The sequence below is a fragment of the Pectinophora gossypiella genome, chromosome 26, assembly GCF_024362695.1.
Source record: "Pectinophora gossypiella chromosome 26, ilPecGoss1.1, whole genome shotgun sequence".
NCBI lineage: Eukaryota > Metazoa > Arthropoda > Insecta > Lepidoptera > Gelechiidae > Pectinophora > Pectinophora gossypiella.
The window spans coordinates 2,629,431-2,653,877 of NC_065429.1; the positions used below are offsets into that span (position 1 = coordinate 2,629,431).

A 24,447-nucleotide genomic window follows, 5' to 3' on the forward strand; every position below is an offset into this window, starting at 1 on the left:
ACTTTTCCTTCCTCAGAATTTATTGTATAAGATATTTTTTATCTCCTCTTAATTAGTCTCAATTACTTAATACTCGTTCCCTAATTAATGTTTTTAGTTATCATTGTATTATATTAACAACATTCATATTGTAATACATTCTCAGTATTAACAATGTAATGAAATGTTACTGGTAAATAACTTAATAAATAAATTATTGAAAATTGTAAAAGAGTATAGAAGCCCCTCACAGATACCTACTCCATACATAAATCTTATTCTTACTGCGTGCTGCCTTACGGTGTAAGTGCAAGCGAGACAGATAGGCGCACTATCCCCCTTTCTCCTCAGCAGCTAATGGCAATTTAGACTACCATAAGACTGAGACAGGTGAGGTAAATCTAATTAGTTGTTACCCACTACTTCATTCACGTGAAGCCCTACTATTAAAACTATAGAAGTTTCATACAAACTTTGCCACCTCATTTTAATCCTTTAGGGATAGAATTTCGCAAAATCCCATCTTAGTGAGTACCTCAGAGGTGATTGCTTACGTCCTTTAAAAGAACCTCCATGCAAAATTTGAGATACCTAGCACTTGTAGTCAGTCATACAACACTTGTTTTACATAGACACTACATAAACTGCCTATATACGTCCCACTGCTGGGCACAGGCCTCCCCTCAATCAACCGGAGGGGGACATAGACATAGACACTACACATTGACATTACCGTACACACACATTTGTGTGTGTGACTTCTGACACCATACGATGATTTATAAACTAAGAACGAGGTGGGGTGAGATAAACCTAGCTCAGCCGCTGGTGGGGAGCGAAGAGTTGCTGTTCTATACATAGTATATTCGCTATTCTATGCTTTGTTTATTAATTTGCAGATCGTACGCAATTAGGAGAGTAAGGGATGCCTTCAAAGAGAAGAAGACAATCACAGATCAGAAACAAGCGAAGAAGGAAATTGAATATGCGAAAGAAAATCTCGCAATAATTCAAAGACAGGTGAGACACTTATTAATTCAAACTGGTGAATGCAAATAAACATGGTATCATTCTTGTGGTACAAAAATTACGCAACAAAAATCGTACCGCAGGGGGCGAGGATTCTTGGCCTTTATTGCTGTGGTATAAAGGTATAAATCAGCCTCCGTGGTCTAGTGGTTAGAGCGTTAGGCTCACGATCTGGAGGTCCGATGGGGACATTGTCGAAATCACTTTGTGATACTGTCCTTTGTTTGGTAAGGACTTTTGAGGCTTGAATCACCTGATTGTCCGAAAAAGTAAGATAATTCCGTGCTTCGGAGGGCACGTTAAGCCGTTGGTCCCGGCTATTAGCCGTAAAAACACCTCCACCAATCCGCAGTGGAGCAGCGTGGTGGAGTATGCTCCATTTATACTATCCATTGATACCGCCGATTTATACCTTTAACATACATACATAAACAGCCTATATACGTCCCACTACTGGGCACAGGCCTCACCTCAATCAACCGGAGGGGGTATGGAGCATAACTCCACCACGCCGCTCCACTGCGGGTTGGTGGAGGTGTTTTTACGGCTAATAGCCGGGACCAACGGCTTAAAGTGCCCTCCGAAGCACGGAATCATCTTACTTTTTCGGACAATCATGAGAAACATGGCCGTAAAAAAGGAACCCTGGGACAGAATCTGATAGAATTTTCGAGAATTATAAGGAAAGCATAAGCATTCATTACATGCAAGTCTCATCAGTGGAAGTTGTTGGACCAAGTTCCATACATTTTTGCCCATTGTCATTTGGTACTAGTAAGAAAAAGAGATATTGATTGTGTATAAAGTACCTCATCACTAATTTAAGAGCCACGCTCTTGTCGGTGTAGCATTCTCAATTCTTGTCTATCAAAGGCCATTTCTTTCACTTCCTTTTAAGACACGATGTTCACCTTCTCTTTAATCTGTCCCATGTAAGCTCTTCTTGGTTTTTTCCCCTTCCTCTCTTTCCTTGTGTCCAATCATCTTGCCTCTTCTGTCTTCAATAACTCAATATTTTGTCTCTTTTCCCTTACTCTTACTAGCACTTCCTCATTAGTAACTCTTTCAGTCCAACTTATTTTTTCCATCCTCCTCCAACACCACATTTCAAAGGCGTCGAGTCTGTCTCTGTGAAAAAGAGTAGGTACCTAACCATAAAAATATTGTTAATTTATAAAAAAAACTTTGTTTTCAGACCTCAATCGGGAACATGTTCAAAACAGAGAAACTCGTCATAGAGAATACGCGATAATCAAAATGGCTTCCGAAAATGACCTTCAACGACATAATATAAGTTATTGACTTGAATACCTAGTAAGTAGTTGACTTAATTCACTTTTAAGAGCCTGCAATACACTATACAGCCAGGATTTTAACCCATACATACTATAATATAACATACATAATTAGCTTAAATATCGACACCTTATAGCGAACCACGTAAGCTCCATTTTGAAAAATCTCTTTCGGATGTGATTTTTAACAAAACCACGCAATAGACGCGCTAATTTATATCATTCGAATTTCAAACATTCGAAGGTCAAACATTCGAATTACAAACATTTAGTTTTGTTGAAAAAGGCGATTATGAGGTTTTCTTTTCACTATAATAAGGTAACTCCATGTAGCCTATACACGTCCTACTGCTAAGCAGAGACCTTCACTCAATCAGTCATGAGCAATATCATGTACCCACTTCAGAACCCCGTCGCACTATCATATTTGACATTTAATGAGACTTAGGTTTAATTTGTTAAAAAAGTTATTGTGACGTTTTCGTATCGGGTCATGCCCGGCCAAATAGTTAATGCCATATGCGGCAAGTCTACGATATTATGTCAATTTAAAAAAATAGGCCCGTTAGACTAAAGTAAGACCCAGAGGGGGTGAAGTCGACACCCGATAGGCAATGGTGCGGGGCGGAGTGTTACCGTTCTAAACGTTGTATTCCTTACGTTCTACTATAGAGAACCTTACCCTTAAATAATTCAGTACCTCACTAGTATATTCTTTATTTCACTGCCAAGTAGCTTATTACTTTATTAAACAGTACCAGTGATGTAACTTTCCCGAGAATGTTCCCACTTTGGGATCACTAGAGTAAAAAAGCGCAAAACTATATAGTCGTAAGACCGAATGTCCTTTTAAAATCCAAAGCCAAAGCCAAAGTTTAACTATTGTGTCTGGCAATCTGGGTCTTGGAGGTTATACAAACACCAGATTACAAGAAAGAACAATTTGAAAAAGAAAAGCAGCCAATGTCCTTACTATTAAAAGAGGTTTTTCAACGGGAACATTCCCGTTCTGGGAGCATTCCCGCTCTGGGAGCATTCCCGCTCTGGGAGCATTCCCGCTCTGGGAGCATTCCCGCTCTGGGAGCATTCCCGCTCTGGGAACATTCCCGGGAAGGGGCACATTACTGAACAGCACAGTATACTCTCTATTTAGTAAATAAAAATGAGAATTAAGTCAAGTATATCAAGTCAATAAAGGTGCTCATTTTGGGGAAAAAAAACTGAATTTTAATTTAGTTTGACTCAGAGGAGTTATAGACGGCAGGCTGCCTTTAAGCACACACCGGACACTTCATACAAATAACGTTGACGTTATCGTACACGCGCATCTGTGTGTGTGACGCCCATACGATTGAAGACTAAAGTAAGACCGAGGGGGGGGGGGGGGGGGGGGTGAGGTAAACCTAGGTCTTTTAGAGAATACGCCCTTTTGGCAAACGAGCACGCGTGCGCTTGGTAACTTCCGTCTATAATTTCTCTGTCTGACCGTTTCAAAAATAGTACTGTCCTTTACTCACTATAAGTACAAAAAAGAGATAGAGCTGGTTTTGGAACTAGCTAACTAAACTAAAACGAAGTTTGTGTTTCTCAGAATCGGCACCAGTGTAAACATAGATATTCTCTGAGTACGTAAGATGTAATAAAAATACAATAAATTTAAAATTTTAAACTGACGAGAAATCAACATCACATTTGCAAGTAATGTTTTAAAAATAATTGGCAACACTGATTGCAGGATGGCAATCCAATTTTATTTTATTTATTTAAAGAGGAACCTTAAATAATTAAGTACAAACGTAAGCTAGATTGAGGCCAATTACAAGCTTCAACATTTAGAAGAAAAGCACCACGAAATAAATCCAGCGGATTTTAATGGAACTAAATGACAAGTCATAATAATTCTACGCAGATACTGCGACACTAGCGCCGCTGTCGCGGGAATTTCGTGTCGTGGAGTCTAGCGCGAAGCATAAAAAATGTTGTGTATAAAAAATAATGTATAATGTAACATCTTTGTTATATCAAAGAATATGGTTATAAAATAACCTACACTTTAATTAAATAAAATTATAAAAACGCACATAAAAGTAACGAGCTATCAATAGTTACTAGATTTATACATTGTTTTAAGTTTACGCGGTTATTATCATAATTAAAGCACATAATAACGGGGTTCTTACCGCGTTTAAATGGGGATATGAGACTCCCGATATTTCGAAACTGTTGCAAATGCCATGATCACGGGATGACTGATGAGATTGGAGTGGAGTAGGTAGATCCATAATTTTCTACGGGCAGACATATTTGTCTACCCTCTTTCTTTGCCGCTCGTTTATGTTTTTGATATCGGAATGTTCGGAACCATCTGAACTCGCACTAAACTCACTACGACAAACCGCACTCACTGTGTCCTCACGTTTTGTCACCACATCAGGCCGTTTCAAGCTTTTTACAACACCTCAACCGAACCCGTTATTATGTGCTTTAATTATAGTTACTAAATTTGTCCACGAGGCGTATTTATTAGGTAAACGTGGCGCCGCGCCACTAGCTTATACAGATTGTTTTATCTCAATGGTTTCGTTGTCTTTCGGTGTTGCCATCCTTACTCCAATGCTGCCAGTAAAAAAAAACAATTTTCGTAATTATAATATAAGTAGACGCACCTCAAAATAAATAGTTTTGTAAAGTAAATAAAATGTATTATAAGTTGCATTTTGTGTAGATTTATTGTTAAATTATAAGTTGTTGTGTAAATAAATGAAATTGTATCTAATCCTGCACTCGATTTTTATTTTTTAACATTGGCCCAGATTCCTGCAGATACCTCATAAATTTATTTTAAGTTATACCCGTCATTTTCCTATCCACCGAAAACGAAAGGTAGGTACGGATGATTAACAACTGTTAATTTTAAAATGAAGGAGTGAATGAATGGAAAATGGCATCTCGCTGATATGCAACTCGTTTGACGTGTTCAAATAATAAATAAAATGAAATTATTAATTATTATTCATCATCATCACCAGCCCATGAACGTCCCACTGTTGGGGCACGGGCCTTCCCTATGGATGGATAGGGAGATCGGGCCTTAAACCACCACGCGGGCCCAGTGCGGATTGGTGGTTATTAACGACTGCTAATGCAGCCGGGACCAACGGCTTAACGTGCCTTCCGAAGCACGGAGGAGCTCGAGATGAAAACTTTTTTTCCTGTGGTCACCCATCCTATGACCGGCCTATCGAAAGTCGCTTAAAATTATTATTATTTTTTTTTATTAATGTAAAATTTTAATACTATGTTCAATGAAGATTATTATTACTATTTATTATTCATTTTAAAAAAATGGGAGGGAGGTTTTCTAATTTTTGCCTAAAATTGACGTGTGTTAAAATAAAATTAGATGCGTGTTTACAGGGGGGTTGAAAAGTCCACATCGAAGCAATTCATCTATTCTACTTTTATATGCGCAGACAAATTGCAATATTGCTTTAAAGAGCTTTGATATGGCCTTTTTAACCCTACTAGAATCAGCATTATTAAAAGTATTTTTTTATCTTTTACCAAAGTCTTCTTGAAAAAAACCTACCAGTAAAATTAGCATCCAAATTCATTCAGTGGTTTTCGAGACCAAAAGAAACTACATAATTTGCAAATACTGCCAACCACGATTGAGGAGCTCGGTGGCGCAGCGGTAAACGCGCTCGGTCTGCGATTGTTGAAGTTAACCACAAAAAAAAAAAGGTTTCATCTCGAGCTCCTCCGTGCTTCGGAAGGCACGTTAAGTCGTTGGTCCCGGCTGCATTAGCAGTCGTTAATAACCATCAATCCGCACTGGGCCCGCGTGATGGTTTAAGGCCCGATCTCCCTATCCATCCATTGGGAAGGCCCGTGTCCCAGCAGTGGGGACGTTAATTCAAAATCTACTGTTACATCTGTGATTGATTCAGCTGCACGGCTACCGCCCTAGACAAAATGCCTAGCTAGAATCATAATAGGAAAATATTAACTAATGGCAGAGTTTTAAAAAAAGCTTTGCCTGCCACACAAGAGAAATCGGTATCAAAATCAAAAATACATTTTTATCATTTATTTAATAAAAGTATAATTTAATTATAATTTACATTTACTATGTGGTCAATAAATGACAGAGAATTATGTATATTATTTTGCTGTATAAATTGACTGTCACTTATCAAACTGAATAAAAAAATAAATTTTAATTAGGTATTCGCCTATGTTACAAATGTTCATAAATATTATTATTACTAACAATTTATATTGCTGTTACTTAACATGTATAGTTTAATAAAATAAACAATCTAGGGCCAAATTACGTACTTTTTGAAGTTACAAGAATTCCGTCCAAATAAGGGACTATCCAGGCCACGTAATGTAAAAATATGCAGCAACAGGAAATAAAAAACAAAAGAGAAATAGAAAGAGTACATTAGGCGGCCTTATTGCTAAGTAGCAATCTCTTCCAGTCAACTTTTAAGTATACGTTCCCCAAAACAAGATCAGCGCCATCTTGCAACATGTTGGATAACAGATAGTGTTATTACACCCAGGCACAACACATCTTCCACCCATTATTATTCTGATCAAAATAAGCAAGATACTTAGGTAGCAACATAATTCTATACATATCTGGTCTGCTATACAAATATCAAGCAACAATTATTTTTAGAAATGTTATTGCAGAGGCCATTTAGACATACCTCTGCCATAACATTATATTTTTGAATAATTATGTACAAGCAATGAGAAAATAGGTAAATACCACGTCAGACCGTACGGTCACGAGCATTAATACGTATACACTTTGGTACCATGTCACATTAAATTTTTTGACAAATTGAACTGTAAGTCTCACTAAATCTCAAATATGTTAGTGCGACGGAGTCCTAAAGTGGGTACATTATATTGCCCATGACTGTACAGAGCCATCTATATATTTTTTGGGGTACGTAGCTTGGAAAGTCCCATATTGAAACTCTTGAAACGCCAACACGGTCTTACCATAGAGAAAACTAGCTTTGAATCAAGGTTGAACGCATATCCCACAAATTCTTACCGCGTTTTGCTTTATCAAGTGCGCTCTCCTTTGCGCCTTATGGCTATTAAACCTAAAGCATGGTATAAATAAGAAGACCAGGTATGCTCAATCCTATGACAAGCCGCCATTGCTAGCCCATTGATGACGTAAGTGTTACCATTCAATTGGTATCTCCAACATTCCAAGGACATAAATTTTATTATTGAAAATTAACTGAATTACTGACTAATGTATTTAATTATTACTATTATTTGTCACATATATAAAAATCATTAAAACTGTACGTAAATCTTTTACTAAAAGTATAAAATTTCCTTGCAGCACAAAGTTAATTAACATTGAACGCGGGTAATTTATTTTTTACGAAATGGCAACACAGGGTCGGATGACGTCAGCTGGGTAACCTTGAAATGCTACCTGTCAGTTTTGAACGTACCTGGTCTTATACCATCGCCTAAAGTAAGACCCAGACGGGGAAGGAGGGGGTAGGGGCTAGAGTACTGGATTGCAAGTTTTACGTACGATGCATATTCGATGCGTTCAACCGGCCTAAAACCGGACAGGAAATTTGAATCAAATTGATAAATAATTCGACTGATTTTTGCTTGTTTAGCAAATTCTTAAACAGTCTTCGTTCAAAGCTTGTTTACTATTTTGCCGTAAGACCGAACAGTTGTAAAAGCTACTTTATCGCCATAATAATTGGACCTATTTACTGCCACCCACTCCGCTACTATCCTCAAGTGATACTACATTCCTGTCCAACTCAACAGAGTTCATCTTATTGAATCTCTTTCTCTTGTCTTCCTTGCCGTGGTGTTTCTTGTGGTGGCCGTTCTTCCTCTTCCTCTTGTGGACTCTCTTCTTATGTTTCTTGTCAACTTCTTCACCAGACCCTGAATGGGACTTGCGCCGTGTTTCCACTACCGGTGCCATGTAGGTCGCTGCGGGTTCCTTGGGATAAAAAATAATAAAAATGACATTATATTTTATGACAAGATTCTGTGCTGTATTCCAACAGCCGTTGCATGGGTTCCACTATCGCGCGCGAAGCGGTAACAGTAACTACCGCGCGTTTCGACTATAGACGCAGCGAATGCTATTCAACGTAGATAAACACACAAAAAAATACTTATTCGAAAAAAGTGTTTTGCACGAATTACTATTACGTTAACGAACGAAAAGTGTCGTTTTAATTCTGCGCTGTATTGAATATACTTACTGACGCAAATGTGTTTACCTTTGGTGGGGACCGCCTAACACTATTACTTGCGTCGCTGAAGTATCCATTTAGGTTGGTATCCTCGACAAACAAAGGTTGTTCAGTGGTTAGATCCCCACTCCCGTGAAGATATTTGCTGCCTCTGTGCCCAGTGAATCTGAAAATGTAGCGAAAAGAGTAATTTAAAAAAATAAAAGACTCGACGCTTATATGCGTCCGAGTCAAACGCCTGCGCAAAACCAATAGACAGCGTGACTGTGATAGCCGCAAGTCTAGTCTAGAAATATGTCTATTAGTCTAGATAAAAATCTCTAACTGATCTGATAGACGTGTGAGATAGCTGAAATAGTTACTTATTTGGTACAAGAGCAGACCGTAGCGTAACTTACGGACGTAACCATCTTGATGATCGTTAGGCTGCGTTTCCATTGACGCGGAGCTGTGCGGAGATGAGTGGAGATGTGCAGGAATCGACCAATCACCGTGAAGGAGAGAGTGACAGAGCGTCTTCGTTTTTCGCTCTCTCGAACGCTATGATTGGTCAAATCCGCACATCTCCGCACAGCTCCACGTCAATGGAAACGCAGCCTTATGGAATGGGTCTGGTCTCAAATTGATTTTGGATGACGTAATTTTCACCAAAAACTAAAACGGCTGCTAGCGGTCAACTACCGAGCAGTCTAATGGCGGGAAGCTCGCTGACACCGAACTGTCTGCTAATTTATGTTGTCAATATAAACTTTGGCTTAAGCCATATAAAATAGAAACTTTGGCTTTAAGTCGTGGCCTTGCAATATATTCTTAAAGCCCATATTTGAATGATATTAGTCGGGTGGTAGCAGAGTCTTGAAACTAGACTATGAACCTAAGACATCAACGGATTACATACAATACAAGTCAATGCGACATTAGAACCGATTCACCAAACGCGTCGCGTCGGTATAGTACAGTCATGAGCAATATAATGCCCACTTTAGGACTCTGTCGCACTAACATATTTGACATTTAGTGAGACTTACAGTTCAATTTGTCAAAAAAGTTAATGTGACATGGTACCAAAGTGTATACATATTAATGCTCGTACATGATCATTAGCCAGCTTCGCCAGGACATCCACCACCGCCACATGAACAAATTCTTTATATGTAATTTTTCTAATTTTATGTATTTTTGTGGTGTTTTATAAAAATATTTTCTTTATTCTTTAGTCAAATTAAGTGCCAGGTACGCACGTAGGTTTGCGTCGACAGTTTGTTTTTGGATCGGTGACCACTGCTTTCCCATTCCCACTGTGCTTCGGCGAGCACGCGCTGTCATTTAAGAGCAGTTGTCAATATCAAGAAGAAAAGGAATCTTCTACGGTGGATTGGGTAGTAGGTATAAGACTTAGAATGTGTTTTGTTAACTAAATTATATCAACGGTTTCGACCAATAAACGTAGCGAATACTATCTTCGTAGATAGACGTCGAACGGCTATTGGTCGGAGGCCTCGATATAAATCGCGCCGTACGCGGCGTGGTTGCTGTGCCGCAAGGGCAGAACATGAACGAAGTTCTCACTATAAGACGACGATAAGTAAGTAAATAAATACATAAATCAACATTATTTCTGACGGATTTAAAGACATCCTCACCGTTTATAATGGTCTCCGTCAGGGCTTGGCTTTTTGACCTTCCCATGCTCCTTCGAGTGTTCCTTCCCCTCCCTATCCTCTCTGCCGTCCCTGACCTCCCGGTCCTCTCTACCCTCGTGGTGTTTGTAATCGGCGCCATCTTGAGACCTGAAATGACTGCTGTGAAAGTTAAATGCTTTTTTAAATCCTGCGAACAGGAGAAGCCTTATTTTCCTATTATGATTCTAGGATTTTGTCTAGGGTGGCAGCCGTGCAGCTGAACACTGTAGGGCCGCTGACGGCCTGATGCTTCCCGATAGCTCGTAAGGATGGTAGGAATAACGCGCGCAAGTTACATGGAGTAATGGAACACTGGCTGACAACAATAATTCTTCTTTCTTCGTTTCTTTAAATAAGTACTATCGGATTTCCTTACTACTTATTCGAGATGATGATGGTTCTCGTACGTACCGTCCAATAACAAAAACAACCTAATACGTCCCTGCTGGGCACGAATCCCCACTCTATCAACCGTAGGGGGTATGGAGCACACTCTCCCACACTGCTCCACTGCGGTTTGGTGGTTATTCTTGAACAATTGGTGAAAAATTCAAAAACTGAGAAAAGTAAACGTACCTCCTCTCAGAGCTTCCAAAATCAGGTTCCGGTGCGGGGGCTGGCTTCCCAGAATGGACTTTCTCACTCATCCTCTGCACTACGCTTTCAATATCCCTCATCCTGGTTCCTATGGCGTCCACTAAGGCCTGGAGGTTCCCAGGTTTCTCCTCTTTCTTCTCCTCAGGGGGAGGGAGATCTGGTTGATGGTAAGATGTCGGAGCTGGCTCCTGAAAGTTGGGTTGCTGAAAAGGCGGTTAAATTGGTAAGGGTAACTAGTTTTTTTTTAATACAATCAGTGCACCAACATTAATAAGTATTCAAGTTTTTGGGGCACTAACCAAACGCAACTGGTATCTTTTTACAATAGCACGGGTCACCCCTCATCACTGTAGGGCTTTAGTCTTAGCTACACGAGTTACACTATCTATGTCGCCGCGACAAATATCGCAAGCTTCCATAAACAGATGCGCCATACATATAGTTACACGTCGTACGTGCAGTGAACAGTAGGTACATGTCGCGTTAAAGTAGATAAGTGTCCTGTGTTTATGTTTTATGCAATAAATAATTATTGATTGATTGCTAGCGTAACTTTTATCGCATATGCACTTTGGCACGTTTCCTCAAGATATTTGTTTTCACCTATAAATCTATACAAAAAAACACAAGGTGAACCACAAACCCTATAGTTTCAGTTCAGCGTCCATTTTTTGTAATGTCACTTTTCATTAGCAACAATTTCGCGCAAAACACTTTTTTAGTTTATAATTATAACATGTTATAGGGTATTGGGAGAATGGTAGAGAATCTTCGAGATTAAAAAGGCCACTTTTAAGCAATTCACCTATAAAAGCAATATTGCTATTTGACATTTTACGGTATTTTTTCTCGTCTCGAACCAAGCCGAATTTCTCGAGGCTTCTCGAGTTCGAGACTTCTTGAGCAGAAAATCTACACGGTGATTATTTATTTTAATACTTAAGGGTTATAAGTAGGTACTTGGATATAACTTGGGTAGGCGCTCTGATAGATATTTCTGTAGTTTTACCCTGGGGCTTAAAGCTGGTTCGGTGTCCAAGTTGGGGTCGTGCTCATTCCACTGGTTCTGAGGGATCTCCGTCCAGGCAACCTGCTGATCATGAAGACTATAAATGAAGAAGTTCTTTTGGAAAGATTCTTCGCGGGTTATTTTAGAACAAAAATAATGGTGGTTGTTTGTGACATGTTTTAAATAAAGCCAGGTTAAGGGGTAAACTAAACAACACGAAGAAGCTAAATTAGTGGTACAATTCATTTGAACGATTGGGACTAATTTCACAGCAGAATTATACGAGTACATACAAATTGTATTGGTGTGAACGCTGTGAAGTCAGTTACCATCTTACAAGTGTTAAAATGTTTATTTTGACAGATATACTTACAGGTGTTACTGTCACCGTACCAAATACTTACTGAGGGAGATGGTTCTTCAGCTCTTGATTCTGAGTTTAATGTCAAGTGGAATTTTCCGTCGTAAGAGTATGGAATTGGATATTATTATAATTAAAAGAAATCATGAATTATGCGACGGAAATTTCCACTATCAGAATAATGAGCTGAATCACTGAGTATTTATCACGGTATACACTAACACCCTGTATAGACAGAATGAATAAAGTTAGGACTATATGAATAGCCTACTGGCTGTGGCTCTTATAGCCGAAATGTGGTTGCCGCAGCCAGTTAAACAGCCAGTTGTCTAGTGGTTGGTAACCTGAACGACCTGTGGACGACCGTACCTTATAAGGCGCTTTCTGTGTGACTCCAAAGGCATTAGCGAAGTATCTCTCATCAGACGCTGGTTCCACTGGCTGTAACAAAAGACGGTAGATTGATACTCGAAATTTTCAAGTTATTTTAGAGGGTTTTTTGTAGATAGAAAGATTTCGTGCTTTATAGACATATTGTACCGGGTGAGAGCCTTCAGCGCTCCCCATTTGTCCGGCCAAGTAGTTAATGCCATCTGCGGCAAATCTACAATAAGTCACGTCAAAAAAAAAATATAATATATATAGAGCGAATATTTCGTTTTTTTCGTGACGTAACATCACAAAAAAAAGCAATACTTAACATCACTTGAAATTTTCACAAAACGAAAAAGCTAAATTAAAGGATGTGTGGTGGTTGGTGGATGTTCTGAAGCAAAAGGGTCTCACCACGCCCTCACTCAGCACAAGTCCCCTGTCAAGTATATCCCTGTTACCTTTTCCTTCTCCGTGACTGGTTCCTCCTGGTCATCAGCGCGGGGCTCCACGGGCGCCTCCTCCTCCAAGTAGTTGTTGCTGTTCGTTATCTTCCTTCCTCGCCTGTGTCTGCCGAATTACATTTGAATATAAGAATGAAATTATAACATCATTAGTCCTACTTTATTGTTTTGACAGCGTCAGACAGTGGCAGCCCTAGGGCGGTGCGTGGTGTGTCACCGGACCGGCCGCCAAACCACCAAGACTGGTTCACCCTGGTCGCAAACTAACATCATCGGGTTAGACTGCTCATACCAGCGGGCCTAGCACCGTAAGCACGCGACTCTTTCTCGCGACACAGAGATCGTCTGTCTCTTTCTGTGCAGTACTGTGAGAGAGTGACGGGTGACGTATGTCGAGGCGAGAAAGAGACGCGCGTTTACGGTGCTAAGCCCGCTGGTGCCCGTAAACAGCATTATTTTAAGGGGCTGAGGGGTGCCACTTTGAGATCTCGCACCACCTAAATATTTTGCTCCGGCCTCCGTGGTCCAGTGGTTGAGCGTTGGGCTCACGATCCGGAGGTCCTGGGTTCGATTCCCGGTGGGGACATATCACAAAACTTACTTTGTGGTCCCTAGTTTGGTTAGGACATTACAGGCTGATCACCTGATTGTCCGGAAGTAAGACGATCCGTGCTTCGGAAAGCACGTTAAGCCTTTGGTTCCGGTTACTACTTACTGATGTGAGTACGTAGTCGTTATATGAGACATGTGAGGGGCCTTTGGCGGCTCAATAGTAACCCTGACACCAGGGTTGATGAGGTTGGTAATTCACCTCACAACCCACATGATAGAAGAGAAGAAGAATATTTTGCAAGGACCGCCAATGGCGACAGACTCAATAAACGGGAAGATTAAAGAATGGGGCAAGAAATGAAATTAATTACATTGACATAAACAAATAGGCTCACGTTCGCTAAGGAACTTCTCTAAAAAAGCTTCCGAACTAAATTGTAAATGTGTACTGTCGCCAAAGGATGTTTTCGGGATACCGAACTGAGCATAGGTCCCCGCTAGCCACAAGTTGATAGTGTGACTAGGGATCGACGATCCAACGGTATTATGTTGGAAGTTGGATGCGCCTTGCTGTGTAAACTTCAATATCGCATTTCAAGACTGCTTTAAGACTGCATTATTGAATGTGGCGCCATCTGGTGCATGTGGGCGGAACTAGCTGGCCAACTAGTTGGGTCCGCCACATACGTATAAATTAAGTTATATAGATATTATACATTCGTTCCCTCAAATTAAGATGTTATGGCTGTTCAAATAAAGTGCAATATCGGTTGTACAGTGTCGTTACACGCCGTCGCGCGTCGCTTGTAACAAGATGCATCACGGAGTTTTATTAAAGAGATTGGTTGTCTATTTACTATACGAGGTCTATGGTTAATTAGGTATGTTTTAAATACTTTGTTCCTTACCTGGGCACATCGCTTTTCTTATGTGGCGGATCCTTTTCAGAATTGGTCGATAGAGCAATCTGCAATAGAAAATACTTCGTGAAACGAATTGTGGAGGGTTAAAATGGCCACATCGAAGCAATTCACCTAAGAAAGCAATATTGCTACTTGACATTTGTTTGCATTGCGCACTTAATTTTATATGCGCAAATGTCCAATTGCAATATTGCTTTCTTAGATGAATTGCATCGATGTGGCCATTTTAACCCCCCTGTATTCAGATTCGACTGGTCAAATCGGGAGTGTAGGGCACCCGGTACAAAAAATTTAGACCATAAGTTGCCTTAAGGTCGCGAACTTCAGCTCGGGGCGTTGTCTGCCAAATTTGAAAGCGCGCGCGGACTGTCTGTCTCCCTCGCACTTACGCGTCACACCAAGATTTTTTAAGGAGTTTCCGAGCTGTCATTACGTTTGAGACAGTGGAGTGTGATGCTGAAATGCGATGAGCGCCGAAAGAGGGTTTACGTGAGCCACGCCGGCGCGGTCAGTTAGTAAGTATCTCGGGATTTAAAAATTACGACTTACAACGATATCAGGGGCTGGTGCTGCTCTGGCGACGGGGGCGGCGCCTTCATTGCAGTCCGGGCCTTCTGTGGTTTTCTTTCCGGTCCTGAGGACCTTGTCTCCGCCGTCGTTCTCAGCCTCCGTCTGTAACTCGTAGACCGGACCCTCCCCCGTTCTGTTATGGAATTTTAATGTTCACTTAGAGCATCTTCTCGCGATAAAGCAGCTTAAGTAGATCGGGGTTAATACGGCCACATTGGAGCAATTCATCTAAGAAAGCAATATTGCTATTTGACATTTGTTGACATTGCGCTTAGTAAGTACTTTTGTATGCGCAAATGTCAAATTGCAATATTGCTTTTGCTTTAATGTGACACCCCAGAGACGGGTGAGCAAAGTTGCGTACTATTTTGAAAAGATACAGTGAAGACGATAATGATATATTATCACTGTCGCCGTGAGGCAACCGTGTCGATCGCAGCGAGAAATAACGAGGGCTTCAACCGATAGCGGCGCAACGTTTATCTAAGTAGATAACATTCTTTGCGTCAATTAGTCCACGCCCGCGATATATATCGCGACGCGCGTGGCGTGGTTGCCATGCAGACCCTGCAGAGGTGGCGAACCATTATACCTACGTGTCCCTTTATGCAAAGAAATGTTTAATGTAAACATGACGTGCCAAATAATGTTACTTACCACCATACGTGGACACGATCATTGTTGATTTTTACTTTGTACTAAAAGAGTCCAGAGGAGTTAAAAAGGCCACATCGAAGCAATACATCTAAAAAAGCAATATTGCAATTTGACATTTGCGCATCTAAAAGCAAGTGCGCAATGCACACAAATGTCAAATACCAATATTGATTTTTAGATGAATTGCTTTGATATGGCCTTTTTGTTCGGGGTTATGGGTCAGAGGAAGAAAATAGAAAATACTTTAGTAAAGAAAAGAGTAAATTTATTAACGCAACACACCCTACGCCATTGCATGTCAGAGAGAGAGGCCGTAGACAAAACATAGACACTATAGTCTTTTTCTTAAAATAATAGGGATGCGTCACACACGACCAACACCAGTGATGTGACATTGCTACCATAACACCCCCCCTCAATGTTACATCACTCAACACAACTATATGAAAAAATATCCTATACAAAACAATCAAAAACTTTACATCCCATGACAACTTAATACAGACTTCTAACTCATAACTATATCTCTTTAATAATACAAACTGTTTTCCATAATATAAAATCAAACCCTTACTTATATAAATTTAAACTCAAACTTAAACTTCTTGAACTCAAAAACTCTTCCCTATAAACTTAAACATCTTCAACTCAAAACTTAAACTTAAAACTTCAATAATAACTTCTATTAATCAACTAAACAACATGTCTCTACAACTTACTTACACACAACTTAACTTCTAAAACAATATCTCTTTACATTTTTCAAACTTAGCTTTACTCAATGCTTTAGTACATATATCTGCCACTTGACTTTCAGTTTCAATATACTTCAAAATTACAACATTATCTCTAACTTTATCTCTAATAAAGTGATACTTCAAATCAATGTGTTTTAATCTTTTATGATGCTCAGGATTCTTTGCAATATGAATGGCTGATTGGTTATCTTCAAACACAACAAAATTATTACACTTTAAATTAATTTCTCTTAACAGATTTCTAATCCAACATCCCTCCGAAATACCTTTAGCTAGAGCTACATACTCCGCCTCCGTTGAAGATAACGCCACACACTGTTGCTTACCCGATGACCACGACACAGGACAACCATATACCTTCATAATACAACCTGAAGTAGACTTCCTGTCCTCCTGATCTCCTGCCCAATCCGCATCAGTATATCCTACTAATGGTACTTCCTCACCTTTCCTGTATATCAACTTTAGACCTAATGTCCCTTTAATATACCTTAAAATCCTTTTTAATCCCTTCCATACATCCTCACCTGCGCATGACTGAAACCTGCTTAAATAACTCAGAGCATAACATATGTCAGGTCGAGTACCTAACATAGCATACATTAAGCTTCCAATCAATCTCCTACATCTTCTTATCAGTTCTTCGTTCTTCTTATCACTCTTCTCAATTCTCAGTCCTAGATCCATTGGTGTAGATACTGGCTTACATTCTTCCATTTTATATTCCCTTAGTATTTTTCTCAAATAGTCTTCTTGGTCAAGCTCAATCACTCCTTCTTTCTTTCTTATGTTAATTCCTAAGTACTTTCCCTTAATATCTTTCATATCAAAATCCCTTCTTAACGCATTCTTCAACTCCTCAATCTTCGTCACATCCTCAGAAATTAAAATAATATCATCAACATATAATAACACGTAGAACTTTACTCCTTCCTTGTAATATAGACAATAATCACACTTGCTTCGAATAAACCCTTCCTGCATCATCAGCTTGTCAAATCTCTCATTCCAGTATCTGGGTGACTTCTTCAATCCATACAAAGACTTCCTTAACTTTAGTACCTTCCCATCCTGTTTCATACCTTCTGGCTTCTCCAAGTAAACCTCCTCATCAATACTTCCATTTAGAAATGCATTCTTCACGTCCATCTGTTGTATTTCCAAGTCAAATCTATTGGCTATAGCAAGCAGGATACGTAATGTTGGTAATTTCGCCACAGGAGCATAGATTTCTGAATGATCTAACTTATCTTCTTGTTTAAAGCCTCGTGCTACCAATCTAGCCTTGTAAACTTGTGTATCCTCGTCCTTCTTTATTTTGAACACCCACTTGCTATCTATTGTCTTCTTCCCTTTAGGTAAATCTGTCTCTATCCACGTCTCATTTTTCTCTAATGCTTCCAGCTCCTTATTTATCGCCTCTATCCACTTTATCTTGTCTTTTCCCTCTACAGCCTCCTTGTAAGTTAGTTCTTCCTCTCCATGTATCAACAAACCCACATCATAGTCCTCCAACCATTTGGGTTTCTTTACTCTCCTCTTTTCTCTTCTATTTCCCTCCTCCAACACCTCTTCACCAGCACTCAGCCACTCATCTTCAAGATATTCTTCTTCAAACTGCTCACTTCCATATTCACTTCTTTCTATATTTTTCTCCACTTCTTCTGTTCGCTGATCCTCTTCACTTACCTCCATCACTTCTTCATTTCCTGTCATCTCCTCTTCTTGTATTACACTGTCTTCATTATTTCCCATTGTATCTTCATCTTCTTTCAACAGGTCTTCACCTTCTAATACCTCCTCTTTATTTATTCCTCTGCTTTCCTCTGTATTATTTCTTGTCCTTTCCAAAAACACAACGTCCCTGTGTGTCTCCACTTCTCTCTTATTTTTGAACCAAACTCTATATCCTTTTGTATTCACTCCATATCCTACAAACCTTCCCAGTTCTCCTTTTGGGTCCCACTTTAATCTTCTCTGCTTTGGAATATGAACTGATACTTCATCTCCGAATGTTCTCAACTCCTTGATATCATAACTCTTTTTATACAGTAACTCATATGGTGTCTTCCCTCTCTGGCTACTACATCCTGTTCTATTGATCGTGAATACCGCATTATGCACTGCCTCAGCCCACAATTCCTTGTCAACATTCGCACTTATCAACATCGTCCTAGCAGCTTCTACTATGGTTCTCATCTCTCTTTCTATTCTACCATTCTGCTCCGGGGTATACGCCACAGTGGTTTCATGCACCATCCCTTTCCTCTTAAATATTCCTTCCAACTCCCTGTTTTTAAATTCACCACCACCATCTGACCTGAACTTCCTCACTTTACATTCAAACTCATTCTCAAACTGCTCTAAAAACTCTACTATTTTATCCTTCGCCTCATACTTATTTTTAAGAAAATATACCCACCTGTAGCTGCTGTAATCATCCTTCAGTAAAAGGAAATAAGTAGACCCGCCTAAAGACCTTGACTCCATCGGCCCGCACAAGTCTGCGTGCACCAGCTCACCTGGACCCTCTGCACGGCTGTCACTGTTGGAGAATGGTAACCTATGTTGCTTTCCCTGTATACAAGACGTACATTGACCAATTAGCCCTTCATATTTTACATTGTTTTGATTTAATATTTCTTTTACATGCCTAAAATTTTGATGTGCAAATCTCTCATGCCATGTGGTTAAACTTAACATTGCTAAACTATCATCATTATCAAAATTATTATCAAACTTGAATTGCATAAAATAGAATTTGCCATCTCGTTTAGCCTGAGCACAAACTGTGTTTTCCTTTAAAAACTTTACATGGTTACTACTTGATATAGTTATATATCCCTTATCAATTGCAGAAGTAAATGAAAACAAGTTAGCCATCAAATTTGGAACATATAAAACATTATACATTACAGAAGGTATGTATTCTGAACCGTTAAAAGCTAGAAAATGGATATCACCTACTCCTTCACAATCCAGATGCTTACCATCTCCTATCACAACCTTTTTAGAGAGAACCCTAAAATTGGAAAGTAATTTTCTATCATATGTCATATGCTCACTGGCTCCAGAGTCTAAAATAAATTCAGATTTATTTTTTAATATTGGCTCCTGAACTATAAATGCATTTTGAGATTGTTTTTCTTTAGATATGCTACAGTCTTTAGCCAAATGTCCAATCTTGCCACACTGATAACACTTTTTCTGTAGGTTACAGACTGCTGAAACGTGACCTGGTCTACCACACCTAAAACACTTCAACCGACACTCACTTTTCATATGTCCGATTTTACCGCACGCGTAACACTTTACGTTTTTCTTATCGCTTTTCTTAGCAACAAACGCCGACGACGACTGTACTGTACTATCGCCCTTTTCCTTCACTCGCTCTTCTTCTATTAACAACCTAGCGACGAGATTATCATAGGTTTGTTTATCTTCGGGCGCCGACTCCCATGCAGACACGAAATGTTTATAACACTCGGGGAGTGACATTAACACTTTTGTAATTACGAATTTCTCCGAAATATCTTCTCCCATTTGTTTCAATTGATTTTTCAATTCTTCTATCTTTGACAGAAAAGTAGACATCTCTGTACCTTCCTCGTACTTATATTGGAAAAAGCGTTGTTGAACTATGTGGATGCTTGCTTCTGACTTCCGTTCATAAACACTGGCCAACTTTCTCCACATATCTGCCGCCGTAGAACAAGTTATAATATGCGTCATCGCATTTTCCGACATCCTTGTCACTAACCATGTTTGAGCTTTAGCATCTTTCCTTTCCCATTTAATCCTATCATCCTCGACTTCTGGTTTCACACATTTTCCTTCTACTATTTCTAACAAGTCTTGACTTCTTAGTAAAATCACCGATTGGAATTTCCACAGATTCCAATTGGACGCTCCCTCCAACTTAATATGCGATCCCGCACCCCTGGAATTATCTTCTCCCATTTTCTTGCTTGGCTTTCACACCTTCCTTCCCTTCTTTGAAATAACCTTACTTTTGTTCGACCACGCCGCCCAGTACGCCGCTTCCCTGCCGATCGTACCAAATCCGCTCTCCGACTCTTAACTAATTAATCACTCGCGCGCCTCTGGGCCCATAACCTGTTCGGGGTTATGGGTCAGAGGAAGAAAATAGAAAATACTTTAGTAAAGAAAAGAGTAAATTTATTAACGCAACACACCCTACGCCATTGCATGTCAGAGAGAGAGGCCGTAGACAAAACATAGACACTATAGTCTTTTTCTTAAAATAATAGGGATGCGTCACACACGACCAACACCAGTGATGTGACATTGCTACCATAACACTTTTTAACCCCTTAGGTATTTCCTCTTTTTGAAAGTCTTTAAATCTTTTTTGCAACATACTGTAAGTTTAGTAAGTATACTTAGGACATAGGTTTAAGTCCTAAGTATACGATCTATCGTCTATTTTTCTATTATTTATATCGTCGATCATTCCTCGGTAATTTTTGGGACTAAGGCCTTAAGACTTCGTATCTAAATTGGCTGCAAATTATTAATGTACTGATTACTTGTGTCTGTCCATTCCATTACGGATCACGAGCGTGTATTTATGTAAGTTATAACATTTCTGGGACATACTAACTAGCAATAAAACAATTTTAAATGTTTTTAAATACGGTTTATTGTCTCATAAATCAGATTACATTATCCAACTCAAATTAAAATAAGACATCAGCGGCCGCTACACGGGTGTGCTATCGCTTGCGAGGCGACGTTTATCGCGGGCTTCGACCAAGAGCCGTACCAAGTGTATCTACGTAGGTAGCATTCGTTGTGTCTATTGGTCGAAACCGCAACTGCGCCGCGTGCGATAGCGCAACCCGTGCAGCGGCTGCAGCTTATCCATAAATAATTTACGATAAACCGTATTATTATTAAAAAAAAAGAAAACATTTAAAACTGCTGAGTAATAAACTCAAGCCTATTTTTCAATTTATAGAGATAAGTATAATATTACAAAAAAAAAATATAAAAAGTAATAAAATTAAAAAAGATATGAATTGTCTGCTTAGTGGCACCTGTTCACAGCCTTAGGTTACCTATTCTGGGTTGAAAGTTTAGAAACTTTCTTTGTTAAGTAGTATTTTTTATGTTTCAGGCATTAGGGTTCCCGCCCATTAGACAGATTTTTTTTACTATTAATAATATCCTGTCACTATTGATAGTGCCGTCATGATAATGTTTTGATTTTATAAATAAATAAATGTCGATAGCTCATTTAGATTAATGCTTATCGATGGTAAAACTATCGACAGTTCGGCAACACTACTAGGTACCCTCTCTAAGCGGAATAACGCGGGAAGTGGGCTGACTGTAAACGCAGTCTGCCTTTAGCATTAGGAATAATACTACGTATAGAACATAGAGATAGGAAATTATATGGAGGCGCCCTGTTCTACTATATAAACATCATCTTATACAAATATGAGTAGTTTATGAAACAGGTCGTCAATAATCGTTTTGTCTCTTTTTTACTAGTACAAAATTTCATTTGGTAAAAGAGATAAATATATATTTGTTATTTCTAGTTATGGCAACATTTTGTGATGACGTCACAACAGCTGTAGGTACGTGCCATTTTTCGCCATTTTATGCGCTATGTTTTGTGGTACTTCTGCTGTCAAGTAGCTGTTTATGAGATCGTATTTTGTGTTTTGCGGATAAATTACGAGGATTTGATTTGCTAAATCGAAGTTGAAGTTGAAAAAAGTGTTATTCAACATGTCCGTGTATTGTATTGTACAGTGTGGAGCCAGAAAGGACAGAAATCAACCGTATTTGTCACTTCATAGGTTAGTACCCCGTATTCATTGAATAATACAAACAATCCTATAGATTTTGATGTTACAACGCAACTGAGCCATGAATTTGCATTAAACCTTTATATATTTTGAGTGATTGTCATACTACAAACCGTATTTTTCTTTGTTTTCCAATATCTTTATTCGTCATAGTCAAATTAGTGTTGCGCCAATAATACTGGCTAAGAATACTAGTTATTACTTTTACGTTAACAGGTTTCCAAGAAATAAAAGCTTGAGAAGACGATGGTTAGAGAGAGGCTGTTGGTGTTTAAATTTATATTTAAATTTCAGCCTAGCTTGCATCATCTCACTACTGGCTAGATAGATAACATATTTGTATCATGTTATCACAACATGTTTATACTATCTATCATTCAACTACATATTATTATGTACTTAATATACTTAGTCTGTAACTATTATATGTCGAAACAATTATTATATAAATAAATGAATGTTATCTTTCATTTCAGGCCATCTTTCAATCCAAAATTGTCGACTGGATTTACTGAAACAGGTGATATTGGAAAACTAATCCACAGCTGCAACGTCGTCTGTGCTGCCATTGCCCGTACGTCTGTCTCATAAGTCAGTACATGAAAAGGTATTTATCAAATAATTTTATATTTTTAACATGATATAGTATAATTCAACCAGGTACACAATGCACTTAAATCAGATATATTTTAGTACATACACTGTTTTAACATTATTATTAAACTTTATTTCAGTCTGTTCAAGAAGACGCGATGAAAAAATTAAAAGATAGCCAATTTGAAGAATATTATGGAAGATCTGCAGAATAAAAATCAAATAATAAAGGGCAAAGTGTATTGATGGAAGAATTGGCAGGACCGCAAGACTTTTTGAAAAGGCAGGTAAACAAATTTCAAGGTTTACCTTTGCCAAAGAAGTATTCCCAAGAAATAAGAAAGTTTGCTTTAACTTTACATTTTCTTTCTCCGAAAGCGTATAATAATTATATATGCAATGTGACAGGGTGTCACAAATTTGTATTTGTATTTATTGTAAATATAATGTAGTTACATAATAAATAATGTGTGAAATGAATACTTGCTAATAAACAGATTTACGTTATAATTTATGTTTCATTATACACTCCAGGTGGATTCGAATTGTGCGCAATAAAGAATGTAATCAATGTTATAGAGTTGTTAAGGAAACTACTTAGATAAATCTTGACTAAACCCTTTACAAATACAAATATACTTTTTCTACTCCTCTACTTTAATCTGGCATTTAAATAACCAAAAAGTCTAATATAAGTACATACATAATTAAACTCTTTGAAAAAGTGTACGCTCTATGGCCTATAAAAGCATTGTTTACAAAGTGTAACTGTACTATAATGTCGCCAAAAAAGCATTGTTGTTGTTTTTTTTTTTGACCTGGAAACTGGCACCTTTACTTTGTTTGGTGCCATAGATATACTATAAAAAAAAAGTATACATTTGCCGCCATTTTCCCGCGCGTTGGAAAATAAATTGGAAAATTTTTGTGTTTCGTTTCAAAACACTAAAAAGTATAAAATATAATATCAACACTGCAGTAAAACCTACCAATGTACCCAATATTACCATATCACACAATACCATTCAAAATTTACATCTTCATTTTTATAAATAAAATTTTTCTTTGTATAATTTTTGTTTCATTTAAAATTACGTCGTCGTAGAAAAAGTATTGTATGCAACGTTGTATAACTAGGTCAAAAAATGCTCGTGGCGTCTCTTATTGCGATGTTCGCCAAGGCTCACATCGCAACTCACGCCACTCGCATTTTTTGACCCTTCTTATACAACTGTTGCATAAAATACTATTATTGCACACAACATACCAAAAAGAACAAGTTTTACACAAAACATACACGAAAAATACAGTACACCACCTAATTACCCTTTACCTTCCCTTTCTGTTCTCTTATGAATACTTATTATTATAATGCTATACCTATTATTGGTCAGAAAAAATTTAGTATCGATCGCCATCGACTCGCAAAGAAGAAGATGCTATACCTAGTAGGTACGAGTATGGTAATCCTAGTATTGAAACAGCTTGCA

At 38.6% G+C, this 24,447-nt stretch overlaps 2 protein-coding genes across 6 annotated transcripts in view; one reads left to right on the forward strand and one right to left on the reverse strand.

The window, feature by feature from the left end:
* LOC126378561 (LYR motif-containing protein 4-like) overlaps positions 1–24,447 on the forward strand; it is a 66,953-nt gene that overhangs the window by 1,857 nt on the left and 40,649 nt on the right. For 2 of the 4 annotated variants that reach the window (XR_007568091.1, XR_007568090.1), the window contains exons 2-3: positions 879–999; positions 2,204–2,322. Coding sequence is in view for 2 of the 4 variants with exons in the window: in XM_050027003.1 (XP_049882960.1) it covers positions 879–999; positions 2,204–2,260 (178 nt within the window). In the remaining 2 variants the exon portion in view is untranslated. Of the gene's footprint in view, positions 1–878; positions 1,000–2,203; positions 3,680–24,447 lie in introns of those variants that run through there. The other 2 variants (XM_050027003.1, XM_050027002.1) reach the window with 1 other exon arrangement.
* The window catches only part of LOC126378402 (uncharacterized), a 128,331-nt gene continuing 110,645 nt past the window's right edge, over positions 6,762–24,447 (reverse strand). For both annotated transcript variants that reach the window (XM_050026739.1, XM_050026738.1), the window contains exons 5-13: positions 15,085–15,238; positions 14,521–14,579; positions 13,058–13,166; positions 12,594–12,665; positions 11,864–11,947; positions 10,834–11,057; positions 10,219–10,377; positions 8,603–8,741; positions 6,762–8,316 (exon numbers count right to left, since the gene is read on the reverse strand). In XM_050026739.1, the coding sequence (XP_049882696.1) occupies positions 8,071–8,316; positions 8,603–8,741; positions 10,219–10,377; positions 10,834–11,057; positions 11,864–11,947; positions 12,594–12,665; positions 13,058–13,166; positions 14,521–14,579; positions 15,085–15,238 (1,246 nt within the window). In that variant the 3' untranslated portion in view covers positions 6,762–8,070. The remainder of the gene's footprint in view (positions 8,317–8,602; positions 8,742–10,218; positions 10,378–10,833; positions 11,058–11,863; positions 11,948–12,593; positions 12,666–13,057; positions 13,167–14,520; positions 14,580–15,084; positions 15,239–24,447) is intronic.